At 38.1% G+C, this 25,300-nt stretch overlaps 1 protein-coding gene across 1 annotated transcript in view; it reads right to left on the bottom strand.

The window, feature by feature from the left end:
• Positions 1-25,300, bottom strand: part of Hydin (HYDIN axonemal central pair apparatus protein) — a 248,285-nt gene that overhangs the window by 161,221 nt on the left and 61,764 nt on the right. Inside the window, exons 8-10 of the mRNA XM_090357298.1 lie at positions 23,952-24,153; positions 16,383-16,566; positions 4,154-4,253 (exon numbers count right to left, since the gene is read on the bottom strand). Of these exons, the coding sequence (XP_090213424.1) occupies positions 4,154-4,253; positions 16,383-16,566; positions 23,952-24,153 (486 nt within the window). The remainder of the gene's footprint in view (positions 1-4,153; positions 4,254-16,382; positions 16,567-23,951; positions 24,154-25,300) is intronic.

Below are 25,300 nucleotides of genomic sequence, written 5' to 3' on the forward strand. Positions count from 1 at the left end.
AATTTTTATGTTCTTGGTGCTAGCAGTACATAAAAAATGGTTGGAAAGAATGTCAGAAAAAAAAATGAAGCTGAATTTCTTGCAAGTAATTGGCAAGGGCCAGTTTAGTACTTGACTCCTGCTTCATCTGATTGCAAATAGGGGAGGGAGAAGCAAACCCATATACTTGCAAGGCAGATGGAGAAGAATGGCAGTTTGAGACCAGCCCAGCCAAACAGTAAGACTCTATTTCAAAAACAAGTAGCTATGGTGGCACATAGTTGTAATCTCAGCTACTCAGGAGGTGGGAGGATAGGAGGATTGTGGTTGCTGGCCTCCTCTGGTACAATTAGCTGGAGACCCCATCTGAAAAATGAACTAAAACCAGAAGGACTTTGCTCAATCTTCAGTACTACAAAAATAACAAACGAAACTGGGGGGGGGGTGGCTCACACCTATAATCCTAGCTACTCAGGAGGTTGAGATCTGAGGATCAAGGTTCAAAGCCAGATCTGGCTAAACAGAAGACTCTTATCTCCAACTAATCACTAGAAAATGAGAAGTGGAGCTATGGCTCAAGGGTAGAGCAGTATCTTTGAGCTGAAGATCTCAGGGACAGTGCCCAGGTCCAGGTTCAGACCCCATCACACACACACACACACACACACACACACACACACACACACACATACATACACGCACGCATGCACACACACGCACGCACGCATGCACACACACGCACACACGCATGCACGCACGCACGCACGCAAACTATTTCAAGATTTTTGAGTAGTACATACTTGCACCAAAGTTCCAAGGTGCAAGATGCCCTAAAACCAATTGCAAAATGCTTTCCAGAATCTGTATAATACAGGAAAGGAAAGTCTTATATAAAGAGAACAAATCTAAGTTAAAGAGTAACTTGAAGAGAAAATTACCTGCCTGTATAAGCAAATAGCAGAGGCGTACCAAGTAGTCCACTTAAATTCAGAGAAGAGGCTCTGAACATCTGGGGAGATTTGTGCTGGTATCTGGGGAGAATAGAAGATGCACAATGTGTCTTGCTATCCTGGAGTTTCTTGACCAGCCAAGCATTCTATTTAATAACTTTTGATTCTATTTAATGCCTTTTTACTATAGTTTGAAGTGATTAAAACCTTATTTTTTGATACCAGATATTTCAGGACTAGTTTTAGATTATTAAGTCTTCCAGAAGAGAGAGATGAAAAAAACTGAGGAAAGCCTATCAAAGAAGTAATAAAACAGAATTCTCCAGAACTGAAGTAATATATGAGTCATCAGACTCAAATGGGCTACAGCGAGCTGGAAAAAAATCCCATTCCTGCACAGAGCTTCATCCCATTTCAGAACTCATGTGCAGAAAGGAAGCCTGAAAACATCCAGAGTTTGAGAAAGCCCTTGAGTAGCATAAGAAGGAAAAGATGAGATAGGGTGCACAAGGAAATGCATTTTTTGGAAATGCATTTTTAAATTATTGGATAACAGCTCTTCTACAGACATAGAATCTCAACTACAATAAGAAGTTGGTAGGCTCTGAGAAAATTGTCTTCACAAAGAAGACAATGAATTGTGGATTAGACAGCAGTGAAAAAACAACAAAAAACCATAAGGAAAGAAATGTAAAAGTTGCACAAGTCAATTATGGAACAAATGAAAACAAGGCATACTTGTAAGTAAAGGAAGATAATATACTGGTATAGACTTTAAGGATATTGCTTGAGTGACTCAGGGTCCGAACTTTGGATCAACTCAGAATAAAATGTGATCCCAGAATATCTGACCTTTTTGTGAGTGATATTTATATAAATAGAAACCTTAACTATGGCTATCAATGATGATCTTGTACAATAAATATATAATAAAAATGGATGGACTACCAAAAGCCAACGTGAAGGGATGCCCCTTGGCAGGGGCATAGGAAGGAAACTATATGGTGTTAAGAGGTTTTCTGTGTATTGATTTTGGTGGTTGTTATATGACTATTTGAGTTTGCCCAAATTCATAGAACTGTACTCTGAAAAGAGCTGAGTTTCACTGCAGGTAAATTATAACTCGACAAACCCAGGGAGAGGAAGAGAAGATATAAGTAAGCTAATATCTTCACCTTTCACACTGAGGATTAAGGGGAAGTGTGCGGCTAACAAATCAGCAAATAGCAGCATTAGCTTAGAGTTAAGTAAGGGAAATCACCATCTCAAGTAAAGAACTACAAGTGCTTCTTAGAAGTAGTGCTGGGGAAATAGACTATTGAGCTTTGCGACTTACTTTCTACATACATACATATCAGCATTGACATTTTTAAAGATTCTGAAACATTTTTAGTATACAAAAGAGTTACCAGAGAACAAAGAACTTCCTGAGATATCTAACAAGTGTGTGTGTGTGTGTGTGTGTGTGTGTGTGTTAGTACTGGGGCTTGAACTCAGTGCCTCACACTCTCCTCTGCCTTAGCCTTTGCACACTAGTCTGGTACTCTACCACTTGAGCACTCTCAACTTCCATTTTTTTGCTGAAGACAAGAGTCTCACAGACTTTCCTTCAAATGAAGATTCTCAGATCTCAGGTTCCTGAGTAGCTAGGATTACAGGTATGAGCCATCAGCACCTGGCTCAACAATGCTCCTCATAGCAAGGATCCAATAAAGATTACATGTGGCACCCTGGCCGCGTTCTCTCAAGGCTTCTTCTGGCTGGAAAGACTCTTCCATCCTTTCTTAAGTTTCAGAACTTTGACTTTGTGAAGATTACTGGGTCATCATCACATTGTGCTTTTCAACTCAGTTTGCCTGGTATTATTAAGTATATACATTAACTGGACCCAAGGTATAGTTTGGTCCTCAAATCACAATTGGGGTGTTGTCTAATGTTTTGTTACCATATTCTAGTGGGTGAGAAGGGATTTATACAGTTGAATAATTACAGCTGGCGTTAATCAAAATAGTGCCCATTAGATCCATGGAGAGCTTTTTTTTAAAAAAAAAACACATGAATTGGTTATTACTGTGAGGATTACCAGATGATGCACCTTAATGAACTGGGTTCACAGAGCACTTCTTCGATTTCTGGCACCAGAGGAGATTCCAGGCTCACCTTGTTCATTCTTCACCTCACTCCTGGAGTCAGTTCCTTTCAGTGGACAGTGACATTTAACGCCAAGCTTTGGGTAACTGGTATGTACATGACTCATAGGGTCCCAAAGCTTCCATGATCTCTCAGTGAGGATAAGTAGGAAACACACATATGCACATACCTATTGACATATACATTTATTTGCAGGTCTGTCTAAATATACTGACATCAAATTTATACTAGCAGTTTTAATTCCATTTAACCTCAGCTTTCCTCCTTTCTCTAACCGTTTCTTCTTACTCTAAGTGAAACACACATCATCCCAAATTGTGTGTGTGTGAGAGTGTTTACCAGTTCTGGGGACTCAACTCAGGGCCTGAGCACTGTTCCTTGGGCTTTTCATCAGGGCTAGTGCTCTACCACTTGAGCCACACTACCACTTCCAGCTTTTTTTCTATGTATGTGGTACCAAGGAGTCAAACCTGGGTCTCTGTGCATGCTAGGCAAGCACTCTAACCACTAGGCCAAATTCCCAGCCCCTAAATTTCATGTTTTTAACTTAATTCCTCCAGTTTCCCCAGACCACCAGTCTGTTTGTAAACCCTCTCTGTGGTTTAAGCCTCTGCCAGACTGCCTTCTATTTATGCTTGACATGCATTATTTTGATTAAAAAATTCAGTAGGCACAAATAGTGGCCAGGTGCTATAAAAGGAACAAAAAATAACACCGTGAGAACTTATCACAAGTAATAAGGAAACAAAAGTCAATGGTTTTCCTATCACTTTCTCCTACCATCACAGTTATGAGGCACTTTAAAGCTTGATCTGTTCTAGAGAGAAGTGGCTTGAATACAGTGTTACTCTATTGATATTGTATAATACTGTGTAGTGTTCACAAACCTAATGTATATACATATATGTATACACAAGCAACAAAACAAACATCCTCTCTCTCACAGACATACATAAACATGTGCATGCATGTGTGCAAGTACACACACACACACACACACACACTCAGACACCTATTCATGTTGTGCTCTGGTTATCTATAGCTCAAATTTACTGTACACAGGATGTCTGTACCTGAAATGTTGCAGTATACAGTCTGTTGGTACAGCCTGGCTTCCAGGGGGTTAAAGTACACAGTGATTTCAGCTGATGAGTTGGGCCATACATCACCTTCCTAAACAACAGAAAAGAATAATTTAAAAACAATGCGATGAAAGGAAGGGGCTGATTTAAACCAACGTTTAATTCTACAAGTATCTTTTCATAGGATAATCCATATTTAAGGGGTACAGTATAATGTTTTACTGGCTATAGAGAGGGAAATGATTACTACAATCAAGTAAATTAACATGTCTATATCCTTGTATAATTACCTTTTAGTGTATGTGGACCACTAAATTGCATTATTATAGCTTCCATGTAGTAAGTCTCTAGAACTTATCGTATAAATGCAAGTATGTACCCTCTGAATAGTGTCTCCCATTTTCCACAACTGCCTTAACCCCTGCTATTTCTATTAGTTCTGATTTTTAGATTCTACATATTAACTGAGATTATGTTGTATGGTATCTGCTTTTCTGTTTTCAGCTTAGTTCACTTAATGTTCTCCAGATTTATCCACATTGCTGAAAACGTCATAAGGGTTCAATTCCAGGGAAACTGAGGGAGACACAGCAACAAATACAATAAATCATGGCTTTGTTCCAAAGACAGTACTTATAAGATGATACTAGTTGTTAACAAGCTTCAATTATAACTTCAGCTAATGTATGACTAGATAAAGAATTACTAAGAGGACCAGGATGGAAAGGTATCTTAAAAAGATGTGAATAGCCAGTGAACCTGTACTAGTCCCAGGGATTTAGCTAAGGAAAAGTGCGTGGTATGAAGCTATGAGGCTCATAGTAGAATTAGTAAACACAGATGTAAACATTTCATAATGTATATGACAAGTGCTGTGCCTATAAAAAAAATTCCACAGGGGCCAAAGAGAAGGAAGTATCTGACTTCACTGGTAGAAGTACCAGCTTCCTAAACAAGGGAAAAAGGCACCTTTACTCAACAGCATTGATTTGAGGTAGAGAAAAGAACAGATAAGAATCCATCTGACCCATTACCATATTGTTAGCTTTCATTCAAATCACTCAAAAGTTACAGTCAGGAAACCAAGTTTTGATACTCTTATGCAAAAAAAGCCTCATACCATAATTTCTGTGTTGTGTACAAAGATTGTACCAACCATATAATTTGGAGCTATTTCACTAATCTCTCAAAGCTGCAAAAGGAGACCCTAAAAGCACCTGCTTACAAAAGTTTCCTAAGGTCTGACAAAGTCAGGCAGCCCTGTTTTGCCCTAGGTTCAGGACATAGTAAGAGTTCCTGAAGAATTTGTTTATTATGACCTATGTTACTTTTATGCCATTTAAGTATTGAGACAGTATTGAAAAAGGAGGAGAACGAGTTTGTTTTTTTCCTATTATTTTTGTAAACAGAGCCAGATGAGTCTAAGTGCTAAACAATTCAAAAATCTATAACAGTCTCACCAGCTCAACAGAAAGCCACAGCAAGACAAGGTAATAAATAATTGGGTTCCAGCTGCAGACAATCTTTAATGTAAACTCGATCCAATCTGGCTAGAAATGAATAAACCTCTGGAATAAAGAATTTAAAAGAAAACAACATGGCTTAAAAGACCCACAATCAAGCCAGATACTTGTGGTCCATGCCAGTAATCCTAGCTATTTAGGACTCTGAGATCTGAGGATCACTGGCAGTTCAAAGTCAGCCCAGCTAAGAAAGTCCATGAAACTCTGATCTCTAATGGATTATCCTAAAAAAAAATCCAGAAGTGGAGTTGTGGCTTAAATAACAGCATTGCAGCTTTGAGCAAAATGAAGCGGAGGGACAAGGCCCAGGCTCTGAGTTCAAGCCTCAGGACTGGTTAAAGAAACAAAGGCCAGGTGCCAGTGGCCCACATCTATAATACGAGGTACTTCAGAGGCTAAGACCAGAGGATCACAATTCATAGCCAGCTCAATCAGAAAAAGTCCCTGTGAGACTCATCTCCAATTAACCACTCAAAAACTGAAAGTGACACTGTGGCTCCTAGTGGTAGAATTCTAGCTTTCAGTGAAAGTTCAGGGACAGTGCCCAGGCCCTGAGTTCAAGTCCCGAGACTTACAAAATGACATTAAAAAAAAAAAAGACCAACATCAAAAACAAAAATCACCAAGAGCCAAGTCGAGCTTTGATCAATGTACTTTGTCCTAATTTCAATGATGACACTCACACTCTAGGACACAGCAGCAAGATCATGTGGACTCTGGGGCTCTCACATCTCACACTGACCGGCCTGAGAGGATAAAAGTACCCTGAACCAGCACTGAACAGTTAGCCCCAAGGTGCTCATTAAATATCTGCTGAATTAGTTGTGTCTACTCAGTATGTACTCTGAGTTATTATCAAGTACATAACCATTTTCTGCTATTTTCTCTTTACCTGTAAACCTAAAAGAAACATCATTTTAGAGCTAAGATCTTTGTAATCACATAGGGAATAGAAAAGTTCTAAGTACTTTCATTTACTCAGGCATTTTACTGCAATGCTTTTCCAAACCTTGATTCATGTCTGATGAATGGAAAACATATGGAAGCTTTTGATTAGTGGGCTTTTAGTGGTACAAAGTATAAAGACTATTCATAGCTAAACTGGATGGAAAAGCCAAGCAGATGACATGGTGTATCAGTTTACAGATAGGTGTCCCATCTCAGAACTACTATAGGAAGTTTGGTCAGTTTCCTCTCTCAGAGTTATACCATCAGAGTAAGATCACCTGAAGGGCACAGAGCCTTTGTAGTAGAATTCATATAAAAGTAAGACTTCTAGTTCTTGATATCAAAAGCTTGATGACAAAAAAGGGAAAGGGTAACACTGCCCAAAAAGAAATTTACTCATTACCTGCCTTATAAAATGACAAGCCCTCCATATATTACCTTAATAATAACAATAAAAAACCTCATAAAATTTTCTAGTAAATGAGAGATAAAACAACACTGCCAATAAGTTTAAAATGATCCCACTATTACTTCTGCCTTTGAAGCATTTTATATTGCTTCTCCAATACTGGTGAAATTAATTTTCATGTCACTTGTGTTTCTGAGAAGATTTTCTCTTTATTGTTCAGTTCTAATATCTCTGAAAATCAAAACATTCAGAATTCTTCTTCCTGGCTCCAACATTAATATCTCTTCTTTCCAGTCCTCTGGAACCAACCTAACCACTTAGAACTTCCTCCTGCTCTGCTTTTCTTTCTTTGCCTGTCTGCTCTCCCTTCACTGACCTTTTTATTTCTTCAAATGATAGCTTGAATATAGAGGATTTAACCTGTCACTATTACATTGACGTAAAAAATAATCGTCAAAATAACTTTCAGTCGCATTGTAATTATCTTTCTTCTTTATCTTAATGTTTGTTTTCTCTCAGATCTAATGAGTTAAATAATTGCATTTCACATACCAATCAAATGACCTGCCTGAAGGAATCAACTTTGAATTTTTAGGTATAAAACTGTACCTATATTATGGGGTTAGTTCAACTATTGGAGCTTCATGTTTCCCTCTGAACACCAATCAGGCAAGAGACATGATGTCACTATTGTAATTTACTATGAACTATAAACCACTAGTTCATGATTGGTAATAAATAATCATGAATAAAGTTTTCTTTAAAAGTGATTGACTTTAAAAAACAATTACATTGGTAATGATCAAAGGGGCTTAAAAATCTTCAAAAAATGCAAACCATGGCCAGGAGCATTAGCCTAGTAGTAGAGAACTCTCCTAACAGGCAGGAGGCCCTGGGTTTGATTCCTTGGTACTGTATACACAGAAAATGCTGGCAGGTGGCAGAGCGCTAGCCTTGAGCAAAAAGTCCAAGGACAGTTCAAGCCCCAGGACCGGCAAAAAAAAAAAACACAACCCCTGCTGAATAGCCAGGCATTGGTGGTTCATGCCTATAATTCAGCCCTAGCTATTCAGGAGGCTGAGATCTAACGATCATGTTTCAAAGTTAGCACAGGCAGAAAAGTCTGTAAGACTCTTATCCTCAATCAATCACCAAAAAGCCAAGAATGGTGCTATGGTAGAGTACTAGCCTTGAGGACAAAAAGGGTAACAGTCTAGACCCTGAGTTCAAGTCCTAAGACCAGCACACAAACACAAAAATCTAAAACAAAAGAAACTCTAGAAAAAGAAATACTCTTTCTTTCCTATTGCTCATGTCTATCTCTCTCACTCCCTTTCCTCCTTTTCTTCTTCACTCCTTTTCTTTCTTCCTCCCTTCTTTACTCTTTTGAAGGATTATTCAGGAAAATGCTGCCAATCAAAATTCAAAGTGCAAAACCAGAGTTGATATGTTTTTACTTATCTGGAAAACAATATTACTCAAAGCTTATAACATGACCCAACTCCAGTGTTTATTAAAGTAGCTACATAAAATTCCCTTTTATAGGAGTAGTCCAAATGTTTCCCTATTCAATGGTGTACTTTACAATCATAATCTGTCAAGAGCCGAGGATATTGTTTAACTCCAAATCATAATTTTGCGAGCATTTACTAGGAGCTCATGTTCTTACCACTGTATATACTATCTAGTTCCAATTTTATAATTCTGTGAGGAAATATTATCTCCATTTTAAAGATATGAAAATAGAGGCAAAACAAAATTAAACATTTTATCCAAGGGAGAACTAATAAGTGGCAGAAATAAGATTCTAAGTATTTTTTTCTCAGCTTCCACACCTATACTATAAGTAGATCAGACCTCATTTTTCTCACAATGTCATACAAAAGGCTTGAAGTTTATAATCACTACAATTGATACACAGGCTTTGTTTTCACCAGCACAACCTGGAGTTCCAGTCTGGTGAACACAGTGTGACACTGAGTGTACATATGTTCAAGTACTTCTGGAAGGTGACTCAGGAAGGTTCTTTTGGAACGTGTAGTCCACATTAATATGCCAGGCTATCCTGACTGGGCAAATGGTAAGGCCCAGCCAGTACACAGAGAGGGGAATAATGATGCCAAGAGCAGTGATCATACCTGATGAATTCCATCATGCTTCACCCAAATGAAGCTGCTCTTGGCTATATAAACAACATTTTCAGATCATTTCCCTTAAAGAATTAGAGAAATACTAACATAAAGAATATTTCTAGCTGCTCAGGAATCTGAGGGAGGATGATTGTTTGAGCCCATGAGTTTGGGACCAGTTTGGCCAATATAATGAGCAGAAGGAGTAACAGGAAAAATAGGAGCAAGAGGATGAGCAAGATGATGAGGACAAGAAGAATTGCCCTTGAGAACTGAATATGTACTCTTAAAGTAAAAGTCCTATCAATGTATAGCAATAATAAAACTAATCAATAACCTATTAATCATTATAATCTATTCCATTACTCACAAATGTTCCATATTAATAAGAGAAATTATGGCTTTTTTGGATGTCACTTGGAGAAATACCAGTTGTTTCAAAGAAAACTATATGGAAGTTCTATATGGAACTGATAATTATCCTAATTATCAGTGAGATATAAAAATGGAATTGACACATGACATAGAAAGGTATTTTTTTCTGTTTCTGTAGGTCCACTGGAACAAGAAACTGAATCAGGTACAGTTATGATTCTCAACATGACCAGAACAGTTTCTAAGAAGGGCTCTAAGACTTGTTCATCTGCCAGAGGAAGCTTCATAAAAGGCATATACTGTCTTGATCTCACCTCCATTGAAAGTAGAGTGAAAATATCACTAGGCTTACAGCACGGAGCTAATGGTTTTATGATGTCCATGCCTTTCTTTGGGCAGCACAGAAATGTGCCTTTTCCAGTAAGGATGGAGGTTACTGATTTAATGAGCTACGAAGAACCTTGATGTTTCTAAGACTTTTCTAGGCCTTCCACTAGCCACACAGGTTCTCCAATATAATGCTGAATGTTTCTACGCAATGAGGCTGGGCACAAAGTCCTTGAAGGACAATCCTAAAGAACAAAGACCAAAGAAGGGGGAAAAATCTGCACCAACAGAGAGAAGCTATGACTTGTCAAGGACAGTTTGTTCTCAGCAGATCCTTGTCCTCCAGTCTCCTTCTCGGTATCCATTTCCAAGAGTCAGCTCCCATGTTTGCAATGTGACTCGTGGCTAATGGTAAAAGAAGTGGCAGGGATCTGCAGGAAAAAGCTGGGTCTTCCTTCTTTGGTAGCCATCTGGGATTCGACCCAACCTGGTTCTGCTGAGTTCACATGACATGCCAAATAAGGAAAAAGAAAGTAGACTAAATTTGAGCTGAGCTCTCAGTGTGAATTGCTAGAACAGCATGTTTGCTGTGGGCTGAGATGCCAACAAAGCATGGTTTACTATTACTTACATGATAATAAAGAAATTATCAAATTTCACTTCCTTTTGAAGGCTCAGTGAAATGAAGCATTAAGGTTCCCTAGGGACAATGGATGACGTTTTCTTTGGGGCAAATACTTGATAAAGAGAAAGAAGCAGGGTTGTTTTCTCACCTCCCCAATGGTTAGTCAATCAGGTTGACCAGTCTGGACAAATGCCTTTAAATTTTCAGATCTTTCTTTTGGAGAAAGTATCAGTGTTCAATATTTGCAAAATTGCTGCATCTTCAAAGTGTGACCTGAGCCAGCAGCATCAGAGTTCAGAGACAAGGCCAGCACATCTGTGCTGTGATTTCTCAGAGGATTCCTAGATGCCTGGTGGAAGGGAAAAGCTTAATTCTCTCTTTTTGCCCTGTGATATTCTTTTGCCTCTCAATTTTCAGAGCTGTGGTTTTGTCTTTGAATCTCTTTCTTTCAGAGTACCCAAGAGACAGAGCAGAGGAAATAACAGAATGAGATTGTCAAAATTCTATACAGCCAAGGTTCATCTAGTACAATAGAATATTATATTTCTGAAAGTAGCCAATTTGGATTGCTTTTCTGGAAGGCACAAAACATACATAATAGACTCAGTTTAAGAGAGGGAAAAAATAAACATGTGGAAGCCGGTAGCTTGACAAACAATCATCATTTTAAAGAACCCAGGGTCTTCCCTAGGTAAGAAATAGAAATTTTGAGGCTTAAATGGCATTAGTATTCCAAGATATTATCCAAAGAATTTACATATGAGAAACAATGTAAGCAATCACATACCATATGATGTAATGACTACACAATTCTGGTTGCTTTCAACAAATTACCAAGTAAAAATTTATAAAAGCAACAAAACAAAACTAACATTCCTAGGCTGGGTGCTGATGGCTCACACCTATAATCCTAGCTACTCCAGAGGTTAAAACCTGAAGATCAAGGTGTGAAGCCAGCCCCAGGAAGAAAGTCAGTGAGACCCTTATCTCTAGTTAACCACCGATACGCCAGAAGGAAGTTTTCTGAGACAATAGACAAAGCCTGTGGCCGAATGGTGGACATGTGGAGAAACGGAGGGATAATATGGATGTTCTAGTCTTCGGTTTATCATTCCCCTAACAAAGCGTCAAATCACTTCTTACATGGCAATATCAATGCAATATGATTAAAATTCAGACCCATAACCACCTCCTAGAAATTAGGAACAGATTTGATCTTTTGATATTTGAATCTCCTGGCTTTAAATTGGAAAAGTGTTCCCATAAGATATTCAAAATGCAGAGAACATGACCAAGGCTTCACTAACCTTTTGCTTTAGCTTCAGTTGAAGAAATCAGTGTAGAACTAAGAAAATAAATATGTATATACATACAGATATTTATATATACATATCTGTATATATACAAATACATACATATATACATACATTATATAAGTATATGTACATATGTACTTGTTTTTCTTTCCAGAACTTCTGGTAGCAGTTTTTTTCCCCTGCTCTCTTTTAAATTTACTTCATTTAAAGATGATATCTTTCTTTTGGGCTGGAAGTTTGGCCTAGTGGTAGAGTGCTTGCCTAGCATGCAGGAAGACCCGGGTTTGATTCCTTGCTATCACATACATAGAAAAAAAATTGGAAATGGTGCTGTGGCTCAACTGGTAAATCTCTAGACTTGAGAAAGCCCAAGGAAAGCACTCAGGACCTGAGTTTAAGTTCCAGGACTGGCAAAGATAAATAAATAAATAAATAAATAAATAAATAAATAAATAAAGATATCTTTCCTCGCTGGACAACAGAAGCTAATGAGCACATCAGAAAGCAAGGTAATCCTTGATCCTCTGCCTCTATTTTGTATTTTAATTTACTTTACAGAAGGCACAACTAAGACCCATTATTGGATCAGTTGATTATTCTGCCTCCTAATCTTTTATGTTTCATAGCAAGAAGCTTGCTTATTAAAAGGAAAAACACTGTTGGGGAAACAACTAATCACCAATGCATAGCTCAACTATCAGAAATTAAGTGGTGATCATTTGGCATCAGTGACCTGACACATGAGCAAGAGACAGAAGAGACTTTCAGCAGAAAATGATGCAAAACAAGCCATGATACAGGTAGAAAGAACTCTCTTTAGTCCTTCTCTATGAAGTTACAGCCCCTCCTCTCTTTCCAGAGCCTCTAAAGGGGGTGCTAGAGACCCTTTGGTACCCTCTGTTTTGCTCCTTCTTAGGATTTCATGCTTTTTGTGGCTTCTACAGGACATTCACAAATCTTGCTTCTCATCCTAAATCCCTTCCCCCAGAGTTTAGTCCTGTATTTCCAAAGCTCTGTAGACATTTGTAGACATCTGGAATTGAACACTGTCAGAGGTAAACTCACTATCATTGAAGGATTGATGTTATTTTTGTAGCACTGAGTTAGATACTGGGCATCAATCAGAATACAATATTCCTTGGTCATAAGTAGCTTAGAGTCTTACCCAAAACTGAAGAATTATGTTTTATGAGTTTAAAAACAAAACAATGTTGGGCTGGGAATATGGCTTAGTGATAGAGTGCTTGCCTAGCATGAATGAAGTCCTGAGTTCATTTCCTCAGTCCATACAAACAGAAGGAAAAAATAAAACCAGAAGTGTTGCTGTGGGTCAAGTGGTAGATGGCTAGCCTTGAGCAAGAAAGAAGCCCAGGGACTGTGCCCAGGCCCTGAGTTCAAGCCCCAGGACTGGCAAAAAATAAAGATAACAAAAGAACCAAAACATGTGAACAACCTAATGCTTACTGTTTATGTCCAAGGCATATAAAGCCAAAGGAGATTAGGATGGGTAGTTTAAGATCATACTTGTCATTGGCACAGTGAGGGGCTAAACTAGGAATCCTGACTTGATATCTCTACCAAAGACATCAATTCTCCCACATCTAGTTTAGATCCAAAGAGACACAAGCACTCTACCCTTTGCAGAACCAACTTCTCTTGAAATATTTTTTTCTCAAAGTTAATTTGAACATATCCTTTTACAAAGAATTCTCATTAATATCTCTAAGATCTAATGTCTTCAGAAAAGTACACTAGGAGACAGTGGGCTGTGGGCTAAATCTGGCTGTCAGACATCCTTTATTCTTCTTCCTAACTAGCAAAGCTCTTTTGCCCATGGTCATTACCTGCCACAAACCAATGGTTTCTTTAGCTGTTGCTGCTTTCATCATTTTCCCAATTTTAAACATCCTCTTCCTTTTCTATTTGATACAGCTTTACCTTTCTTCCAGTAATCTATTCAGGTCCTCCTGCCTCCTCTAAATTCTCCTCAAATCTCTCATCTGAAACTGATGTGGCATTCATTTATGCACATCAGAAAGCTAAGATCTCAAGGGTAAAAAAGTGCATTGTGTTAGCCGGGTACCAGTGGCTCCATACCTGTAATCCTAGCTACTAAGGAGGCTGAGGTTAAGAGGATCACAATTCAAAGCTAGTATAGGCAGAAAGGTCCACAAAACTTCCTCTCCAAAACAAACAACTAAAAGCCAGGCTACAGCATGATTCAAGTGGTAGGGCACTAGCCAAGCATGCAAGTCAATCAAAGGCCTTGAGTTCAAATCCAAGTGCCAGCAAAATAAAATGGACTGCATTAAGAAACTAGAGAATATTAGTTTACAAGGTAATATTATATTGCATTAATGAGTAAGAACCAAATTTATATAAAATGATCAGGATCTTTAAGTGGCAAGAAGAGGAAAGAGATCTAACAATTCACCATGGGAAGGTAAATTAATACAGCTGATGTGAAAAAATGATATGGAAGTTCTAGAAATAGAACTGCCGTACTTAGTTAGCTATAACACACCTGGGTGTATGCTTGAAGAAAATAAAGTCAACATACATAACAGACACTTGCATGCACATGCTTATTTCATCATATTCATAATGACAAAGCTATGGGAATGGCCCGAGGTGCAAAAGAAAATATGGTCAATATACTTAATGGAGTATTATTCAGCCATAGAGAAGAGCAAGTTGAGAGAGTGGGTATGATTGAAGCATGACATATGCATGTATAGAAATGTCACAGTGAAACCCATTAATATACCTTAGCAATTAGAATTGGAAATTATATCACCGTATCTGACAGTAAGATTTGCTGTTTCGACCTGAATTACTGGTGAAAGACACTGGGCAAGTTTCATGTCTTCACATTCATTTTGCAAAAATTGTCAAGAACCAACTAACAAATATGATTAAAAGAACAAAAACTGGAGAGCGTATGGAAAAGACAGTAATCATCATGGAGTCTATAAAGACCACTTCTAATGTAAATTAGCTTCACAGATTCCTACTGCAGTGATGCCTTTTTCTTACGCAAAGCAAATAAATCAGTCTCATTTAGAAAAGCACCATTTCGGGCTGGGAGTTTGGCCTAGTGATAGAGTGCTTGCCTAGCATGCACGAAGACCTGGGTTCGATTCCTTGGTACCATATACATAGAAAAAAGCCAGAAGTGGTGCTGAGGCTCAAGTGGTAGATCTCTAGCCTTGAGAAAACGAACCCAAGGACAGTGCTCAGGCCCTGAGCTCAAGACCAGGACTGGCAAAAAAAAAAAAAAAAAGTAGTGAGAAAAGCACCATTTCTGCTTATTATTACTTAAAGAAAATCTTTTTTCTTTGTAATGAAAAAAAAAGATGCCTGTGACAAAGAATGCTAAGTTCAGTTTTAATCTGGAGCTCACCAGCATATTGAAGATCGTATAGCACATGTGTGGGAATGAAAATAAAAGTATGGCTACTATGGACACTGTTTCCACGCACATCTCCATCACACAGCAGTGGGTTATGGAAAGATGCATGAGATGGGTACAAGCTCATTTTTTCTTTCTCCTGTGAACTCCCCCTAACCACCACATTATGACCTTAGCACCATCTATCCCCAAAAGGCAAGAGAAACCGGATAAGCAATCATTAGTCTGGCTCTCTACTACTGGCTGTGAAGAAGCTTGAACAGAGTAGACCTTGACATATCTGAGATTATGTGACTAGTTGCTCTTCCCTGCTCAGCACAGCTCAGCCACTTGAATGCTTTTTCCAGTAATTCCTTTCTGACTTTTTCCTATTCTTATACTTAACCCATTTTTCTCTTTTGGTCTTTACCCTGATTTAACCTTTCACTGATCTAACCCATTGTAACTGAAGATCCTTCTGCTTAGCTGAACCCTAAAGAATCTTTGGATTTGGGAGAAGTTTTGACCTCAATTCATATTTTCAACCTTATTTCCTGCTTCAGCTTTTCACTGCAAGCAACCTGGTCTATTCTTGAAGCTTTGAGTCAAACATTTCAGATATACCTACAATTTTGTTCTTTGAAAGTCTTGTCTGTCTTGCAAGATCAAGTTCAAGGTTCTTTGAAGAATCTTTCTCTCACTTCTTCACCTGTGATAACGGCCTTATCCTGAGAACTACTATATTTTTCTTACTGTCCTCCCTAAGGATTCACACAATGAAACCAACATGACATCAAATCTAGAGGAAGTCTCTGAAGTGAAAGCATTTCAGAAAATTATAGAATATGCTAACATATTTAAGCCTTTCCAAATGGTAAATGTATGTATATTAAAATTATTAGCAACACACCCCTTCTTCATGTTCTAATTGTATCTTGTGGTGCTGTTTAAGATAATACATATCCAAGTGAGACAAAATTCGAAGTCCATAGGAAGTATGGCAACTTGGTGACAGATGCATAGGAAGTGTGACCTGTCCAATGTCTCACATTGATGATGAAGCCCTTCTGATGGAGTCTCTCTCCCTTTCAAAACTCATTGTCAGTCCCAGTCACCAAAACAGCCCTCAATTCTCACTTGTGTTTACTGAGTGTGTAGATTGCATTTATGTACTCACCAAGGGCTCAATCATGAAAATGTTATTCAGGAAGAGCATGCTGTCTCCCTGAACCAGCCTCCTTTGATTCTCAAAGGTACGAGAGAGAATGGAAAGACGTTCTCGGAGTGAAGGATCAATAATGCACTCTTCAAGAAACGCATCCATTTCATACTCTTCTTCTTTGCTCAGATCATCACAGACCCTAAAGAAACACAGGAAAGGTGAGTTTCCTTTTGGTACTTCTATGAGGAACTTTGTACCATACCACCTTCTGGAAATGTCTTTGGCCCTTTACCTGAGGTTGATCCCTCCTGGCCCAGAGCCTGTAATATGCTAGCTGGGTGACATTGTACTCAGTACTCAAGCTCTTCCAAAGACCAAGGTCACTCATCTTTAGTCACTTCCTTCCAGAAGTCCTCTTGGGATTCTTTCTCTAACAGAAGGCCCATTTATTTATGCTTGATGCCTTATGTATCTAGACAAATATTTTCTTTTAGGTAATTGTATTTTTCAGGCTGCTTTTAAAATATTTAACATCTACTTTGCCTCTTATACTGCAAGGGTATTTTTGTTCTCTTAAACTTGTGTAACTTTAATAATGTTTTCTTAGTTGCTAGCTATCTAGGGAATTAAATTAGGAGTTTGCAAGGACTAGGTTTAGATACTGATTTTGTGTGTGTGTGTGTGTGTGTGTGTGTTTTCCATTTTATTTTTTATTATCGAAGTAATGTATAGAGGGGTTACAGTTACATTTGCCAAATAGTGGGTGCATTACTTCTCACACATTGATACCCCTGCTTTTGTTTTTGTCCCCATTTCCCTCTTCCCACCCCCTCCCAATCATCTTGTTTTCCCCTTTCCCTTTGCTATTTCAAATAAACAAACATATGTACACTATACCAGATAACAAAGTCAGATACATTAACAATATGAGATTAACCAAAGGGCAACAAAGAAGAAGAAAAATAACATAGTACATTAAAAACAACAATCACTCAAGATAAAGCTTGTTTCCATAGCCTAGAGACCCTTTCATTGAGTCTTATCCTATATGACCCCATGTATCTAGATTTTGTGCTATTGTAATCCTCTGCTAGGAGAGTCCTAGATGTATACTAATTATTACAAATGAAGGAAACCATTGAGCCTATGCTCCTTTGGGTTCTGGCTTACTTCACTTAATATGATTTTTTTCCAAGTCTTTCCATTTCCTTACAAATGGGGCAATGTCGTTCTTTCTGATGGCAGCTTAGAATTCCATTGTGTATAAGTACTACATCTTCTTGATCCAGTCATCTACTGAGGGGCATCTGGGTTGGTTCCATATCTTTTCTATGGTTAGATATTGATTTTTATGATCTATTTATAGCTCTGTGACTTTGGGAGTTACCGAATTCTGCTAAGCTTCAGTGCCTGCCCATATACCATAGAGATAGGAAGAGTAGAGTTCCTCTATCAAAGGAAAGGTTAAATGAATCCAGGATCAGATTAGTTCCTGGGAAAGAACAGGCACTCAATACTGATTTTAGCCCTGGGTCAACCATAAATTGACAATCACATACCATGTTCAAGCAACCCATCAAACATGCTTCTTCTTCTTCTTTTTCTAGCTCTTGTTATCCACATGACCAATCAGATAAGCAGCATTTCCCATCTCTCCTTCAGCACCTGAGCTTCCACTTGAATTCTGTGGGCCAGACTGTATCTCCTCAGGACATATGACCTCATTCCCAACTTTGTACTGTTCTTACCAGTGGTGACAGACATATTTAGCAAGTGAGCGCTGAGTAGGAACTTAAGGTCATTGAATTCTTGTTCTATCCCCAACTCTTTCTATATGACTTCATGTAAACCACAGGCTCTGTTTTAATAACTTCAGTATTCAAAGTTCTTACGTCATACCACATAAAGAAGTCAAAGAAATGGTTTAAGTGTGTCCTGCTTCCAAGGAAGAAAGCATTATGGGCTGGCTTCCTTTTGATTTCTAGGCAGGAAGCAGTGTTCAAGATAACCAGCTACAGACTTTCTATACTGCTGGCAGCTCAAAAGAAAAAAAAATCTCATTCTTTTTTATTTTGTTATTGGACAAGTATCTGAAAGATATAAAATTATATCCCTATGAAACACAAATTTCACTTGCGGGAATAAATTCTTGAGACACAATCATGGATATAAACAAAGGCATAATGCTATTTATTGAAGTGTAGGGATGATACCAAGTAAAGTAGGTAAATCTGATGTAACATACTGAAAAGTTGGTTAAATGAGAATCATAAATATTGTAGCTATTTGGGTATTTCCTGAGCTCTTCCTATGTATCATCATATAATTTAATGTTCACAACCACTATCTGGGGGTAATTACTGTGATGGTCATTGATCCCATTTGACAATTGATCAAATTCGGGTTCATAGGTTAAGCTGAAAGAATGAGCCTGAAACCCAAAATGGGTCTTTTATAATTTGAATCTCCTAGTGTTTATACCAATGGGAAAATAAATAGCTGTTAAAATAATACTTAACAGTAGTGTGTGCGACTCCTGACTTTAATTTTTTAAATTATTTTTAATTAAATAATTTATTAACATACATCATATTTCAAATGTCATGTTTAATAAATAAGTATTCAAGAAGGGAATCTCTATATATAATAAAAATGAGTCATTTAAAAATTAATCTGAGATTGAGGCAGTGCAGACTTTTCCAGGGTAGCCTAACATGCAAGCACTTACATGAGCCAATATTTTGGCTGAAACACAGAAGTGTGTAGGTCTATTGCAGAGAATAGTCTGCAGCTACCAGAGCAATGGATTAAATACAAACAAAGCAACCAGAACATACATAGTATCTACCGTAAAGGAAAATTGTGACTGCAAAACATGACAGCTATCTATCTTCCTAATTTCCAGAGCAATTTCTATATCACAAGAACAGATGCACATAAAAATACACATTAATGAATTACAATGATATCCTTTGGAAGAATTAATGGCATGTAGGATGTAAGAAAATAAATAAAATGCTTAGTGTGAAGGAAGAATGAGGATGTTCCATGGGTAGGGGAGTAAAATTAACACAATCTTCCTATCTGGAAACAAAACACAAAACAAAAGTAAACCGCTTTTTTCCAGTACTGTTCTAAGTCAATAAAAAGCCAGGGTAAAACTGGAGAAAGTGAAGGAAAGGGTGACATGATCCAAAAAGGAATGTACTTATAACCTGACTCATGTAACTGTAATACCTCTGTATATCACTCTATAAAAACAATAAAGTACATTTTAAAAAGAAATGTATTTATTACCTGACTTATGAAATGGTAACCCCTCTTTATAACATCTTAATAGCAACAAAATTATATTTTAAAAAAGCTACAGTAAGATGAGGGGAAGGTAGTGGGGGATGAGATATGAGGTATCTCCCTCTCATCTTTAATGAAGAATAGAGCCACTGGAAAGTCTACCTTCAGTTGACTGGACTCTAGGTTGGGCTGACATATATGAGTCTATGACATCACCATCTTGTCCTGATGATAACCATATTTCTTTCACTCACAGTGGTACAAAAAGGAGATATCTCATCGAAACAAATAAGAAAATAACCCTGTCTTTCAGTAAAACCATGAATGTATTCATTTTACAAATGATTGGATGGCCACACATACCAGTCCAGGTAGCCCAGGACAATGAGAAATGCTGCGATGATTGTTACAGGCTGACAACCAGAGGTTCTTTTCCTAGTTATCATTTTCTGCTTCAATCTTTAGATTTTTATATACCCTAGAGTAAGGAACAGGCTGCCAAACACAACTGAGATTGAATTTATTGCAACTCAGGTGGTAGATTCAAAATCCAATTAAAACAGATGCAGCTACAGAAATGTGCCATGTCCTATCTGAATTTTGTGGAATAAATTCATGCTAACCACTGTGTGAGCTCCACTGAGGATTCAGGGAGATCTTGTACAGCAAGCACATAGTTACAATCAGAACCACCTGCTCTTGAGACAATGGCTTTGACCCTGCTGGAGAAATAAGCAGAAATCCTTAAAAACTCAGGCCAAAATTCTGAATACAGTAAACGTGATGAGCATGAGTATGAAGAGTCCTTGCAGAGTATTTTCAAAATCCCTCAGGACAAGAATGAGCCAGAAAGAAAGGATGAATGCAGCCTCTTTCTGAAGAGATTATTTTTTGCCAGTTCCAGAAAAACATCAAGAAAGAGAAAAAAAAGGTAATTTTTAAAGGTCCCTGTTTCTAATTCCAGAGCTTTTCTTTCAAAAAAAAAAGAATAAAAACAAATTTAAACCCCAGAACTTCTTCTTACAGAAGGAGGCATCTTCATTGCTAGAGATGGATGCCAAGGAATAGCCAATATTTCCAAACCAGACATATGTCCAAAGTTTCCATGAAGACAATGAGAAGACCATTCTTCCTAGACTGGAATTGATAAACTGCCCTTCCTGGGGCAGAAATTCCTCCACGGGGAGGAATTTTTTTTCTCATTAAGATGATGGTAGACAGGAAACCATGGTGTCTAGAACAGGAGAGGGCATCTGTGAAAGCTTTGAGCATTCTTGAGCCACTCTCAGGCCAAGGTTTAAGGCACATTGTAAGTGGAGAAGTTGAGGAGAGCCCCACGAGTCTCACCCGAATGTCCGCACTTTTCAGACTTTCTTAGGTCCTGGGTGGGATGAAAAGGTAAATTCCAGTCTCTGAGAAATACTTAGAACATGTTTTCTCTGCTCCAAATACAGGAACAATGTCTATCTTTCTACATTGTATGTGTGTATGCGCACATGAACAAACACTAGCACTTCAATTTGGGGCCTAGGAGATATTTCTTAGTTTTTTAATTCAAAGCTGGTGCTATACTACCTAAGCCACAACTCCATTTCCAGCTTTTTGGTGGTTAATTGTAAAGAACAGTTTCACAGACTTCCCTGCCTGGCTGGCTTCAAATTACGATCCTCAGATCTGTCTTTTGAGACCCACTGGCCCCTGGCTTCTCTGCCATTTTTAAATATAGAGCTGTTGAGGGGAAAGGAGAAAAAGAAGAAGCAATTCCTTACTAGGAACAAGGGGTCATCCCAACAAAGGACCATGGCCCAGAACAGCTGTGCTGGCCTCGCCAGGGGCCTCCAGTGAGGATTCATCTCTTTGACTAAAGATCTTGCTGCTGGATTTTAGTAATGGGCAGAACTCTTCCTCGTAAGCCAGCTGTCATAGAACATTCTTTCTCTGCTGCCGATGTAACACTTGAGACACAACCTGACAATTTGTGACATGAAAAAAAGAGACCTACAGTCATTGTAAGAGCACCTCCATTTGCAGAGGGGCAGTTATGCAGAAAGGAACTCAGGGTTTAGTAAGACATAAACTGCTATGAACTTGCCTTGCTTTTCAAGAGAATGGGAATCTCATGGCAGTTACACAAAGCAAATAAGATGAAAGTTGATGCATACTAGGGAAAGTCTCAAAGAGCAAGAGAGGGAAGAGAGCCAAGAGCCCACTAATAGGCAATAAAGGGATCAGGTATAAAAGGTCTTCATGAATCCTGTTGTCCCTAGGTATCTGGCACTCGGGAGATAGAAAGGAAGGAAAGAAGGGCATGGCCCACAACAGACTCTACTTGGATAAAACAATCCATATAACAATCCAAAATAACATGAGTTACATTGCCATATGTTACCCAAAGGGAAAGTAGAGACAGGTATTCTCAGCAATCTAAAGCCAGTTTCCAAGTTCATGGTTTAAAAGAAGACCATTGACCTTGTACTTTCAATATAGATTCTCAAGATGCTACACTATATTGTCCCCTTGTCACAAAAGGAAATGTAAGAAGCACAGATAGAGCAAGAGAGAAAATAAAAGAAAAGCAGCACACGAAAGAAGAATGAAAGATAATATTCTAGTGTGGGTATAAGAAAAAATGAAGTGGAGGAAAAATATCCAGCCACATGGAGTTGAAATTATTTTCTCTATAGTATGACAGCTCTGATATGATTGCTTCTTATTTTCCATGAGTCTAACTGTGGAAATTAACTCCATTCCCTGGATATTGTCATGTCAACAGACACATACTACATACAGTTAACAAAGGCACATAGCTGAAATTAAAGCTAGATTTCCTCTTAGAATATGCACCATTTTCCCCAAAAGGTTATGTGTACAGGGCAGCATGATATTGGGAGGAAAACCCTGCTTTTACTGCTGCTTAACTTTCTTGATTATAGTAGTTCTCACACTTGATGAGGCTGCTCTGATTGCTGGCTGGCACCCCTCAACTGTGGAATCAGGACAAATGAACAGTGGATGAACAGTGCTTCCTCCTGATTTTTAAACCACTGACATTTCTAGACCATGAGGCTAAATGAAGTTTTGAGGCAGAACAAGGTTTTTCTTCTCTCGATTTTTAAAGATGGCATACTGGAGATGCTGTGATTAAAGTTCATTGTGTGAATGACAAAGCATCTGGCTCACTGCACCCTGTCATTGTCATAGCTTCTTCTGATTCAATTAGGGACAGCACACTGGGGGATTTCTGCCTGGTTTCCTTGGACCTAAGGCTTTTATTTTTATCCTATCTCAACTTGGTTTTAAACAAAGCTTTGAAGCTTCCCAGGGCTAATCTTTAATGGAAAAGGAGAGGCAAATAAAAAAAGGCTGAGATAAATTCCAATGAAAGCAGCAAAAAAAAAAAAGTTCATTCAGAGAGGGTGGAAGAAGATAAAAATGAAATAGCAGTAAAAAAAAGGAAATATTCAAAATTTAATACTGATGAGATTAGTTGAAAACCATCTGGTTTTTACGTTTTAATAATTTCTTCCATTGCCTGAAGTTATCAGGTTTTTTTTTTTACAAAAAGTAGAATATTATAGATACCAGTAAGAAATCATTATTAAATTATACAGTTTGCAAAGATGGAGCAATGATATAAAACTAATAATATAAAGTCATTATATCTAAGTCCTTCTTTTTCTTCAACCTATTTCTTGGAAATAGCTTTTCACTGAAATAAATTTATATTAGTGACACCTCAAAATAGATTACCTTCAGAAACTCTTTATGAAGCTAGTCAACTCAGTTGGGGTTATACATATATAGATTTGTTTGGGAAAACTATGAAGTGATATCTTCGGGTTTTAAAAGTCTAAGAGTTCCATTACTGCTAACTTATAACCAGGTGGAGATGAACAGAGAATGGAAGACATTTTGTTTTGTTTTTTGGCTCACTCAGCTTATATTCATGTGTGCATGTGTATGTGCATGCGCTACCCCCCTGAACTTTTCCATTTAAAGCTGGTGCTCTAACACTTAAGCCATGGCTTCACTTTTATCTTTTTGGTGGTTAATTGGAGGAAAGAGGCTCACAGACTTTCTTGTCCATGCTTGGAACCGTGATCTTCATATCTCAGCTTTCTGAGTTGCTAGGATTACAACAAGCATGGACCATGAATACCTGTCTTGATTCTTTGGATAAGCAGTTCCAGAAGGGAACCCAGAAATTTACTGTAAAAGTCACAGTTTTTTTCTTACATAATTGAACTTCCTCACCCTCTGTTGCTGCATATAGGGATTTTTGTTACAAACCTCTGCTTTTCCCCGTCTTCCTCTTCTTGGGTAGCAAATACCTTCCACTGGAAATGAGCAATGATGTTACTGCGGTTGTGAATTGTGATAGTCCGCTGATTGGCCAGAGTTATATATGTTTTCTCCAAGATCAAAGAATTTTTGTCCAGCCGTATATTCATATCTATGGCAGCTCCATAGAGACAGACAAATACAGTTTCACCTAGGTATTAACAAAGTACAAATACTTGAAGATTTATTCTGGAGTGAGGCTCACAGTCTATTTTTTTACAAGCTGAAGTTAGGCATAATGAAAGCATTAGACATCTCAATGTCCCCACCATCCCATTAACTTGAGGATTAAATATGACCAGAAAACTTGAATACTGTGCTTAGTGGGGTTACAAACTGTCTTTCTTAGTGACTGTAAGAAATACATAAAGCATGAGTTGGTGATGTGGGTTTTCTGAGACATTTACTTCTTAAGTGGTTCTCTATCTTTTACCTCCTGACAAGGAGAACAATTGAGTTCTAGAATTATAATCATATGCCCAACCTTCAGCCCATTTATGAGCTGCCTTTTAAGTTCCAAAATTAGTATACCACATCTACCTGGGAAGAACCGCTCAGCATGAGAGGACTGACAGACAGACAGGAACAGGAATTGGAAGAAAAGATTTAATAACTTCAAAAATGGAAAACTAAACCAAATCACATCACAAAGAATAGTAATTAAAACCAAACACACACATACACACACTTACATACCATGCATCCATACCTGGAAAGTGACTACCCCCAAAAAATGGAAATAAAAATTATGTTTCAGATATATGTTTAAAAGATTAGGAAGCCTTTTTATTATTCACCACAGCAACTTGAGCCCTTGACATGATTCAAAATTCACTAGTTACCTTGATTCTAGATATGAAAAAAAGCACATGGGCTTTTAAGAAGACACAAACTACAAACTACCTTCTACTATTTGACTCAGTGATATCATAGTAGATCTATCATTATAATATCAAAATAGACAAAAACACTTAAATATTGTGAATACTTTTTTCTTTTTGCCAGTCCTGGGGCTTGAACTCAGGGCTTGGACACTGTCCTTGGACACTTTTTACATAAAGCTAGTGCTCTGCCACTTGAGCTACAGTGCCACTTCTGGCCTTTTCTGTGTATGTGGTACCAAGAATCAAACCCAGTTCTTTGTGCATGTGAGACGATCACTCTACCTCCTCTAGGCAAGCTCCTGGCCCCTGAATACTTTTTTTTTTAAGTTTTTTTTTTGCCAGTGCCAGGGGCTTGAACTCAGAGCCTGAGCACTGTCCTTGGGCTTTCTCAAGGTTTGAGCTCTACCACTTGAG

Source organism: Megascapheus bottae, chromosome 24 (genome assembly GCF_031878675.1).
Source record: "Megascapheus bottae isolate mThoBot1 chromosome 24, mThoBot2.hap1, whole genome shotgun sequence".
In the NCBI taxonomy this organism is placed as follows: domain Eukaryota; kingdom Metazoa; phylum Chordata; class Mammalia; order Rodentia; family Geomyidae; genus Megascapheus; species Megascapheus bottae.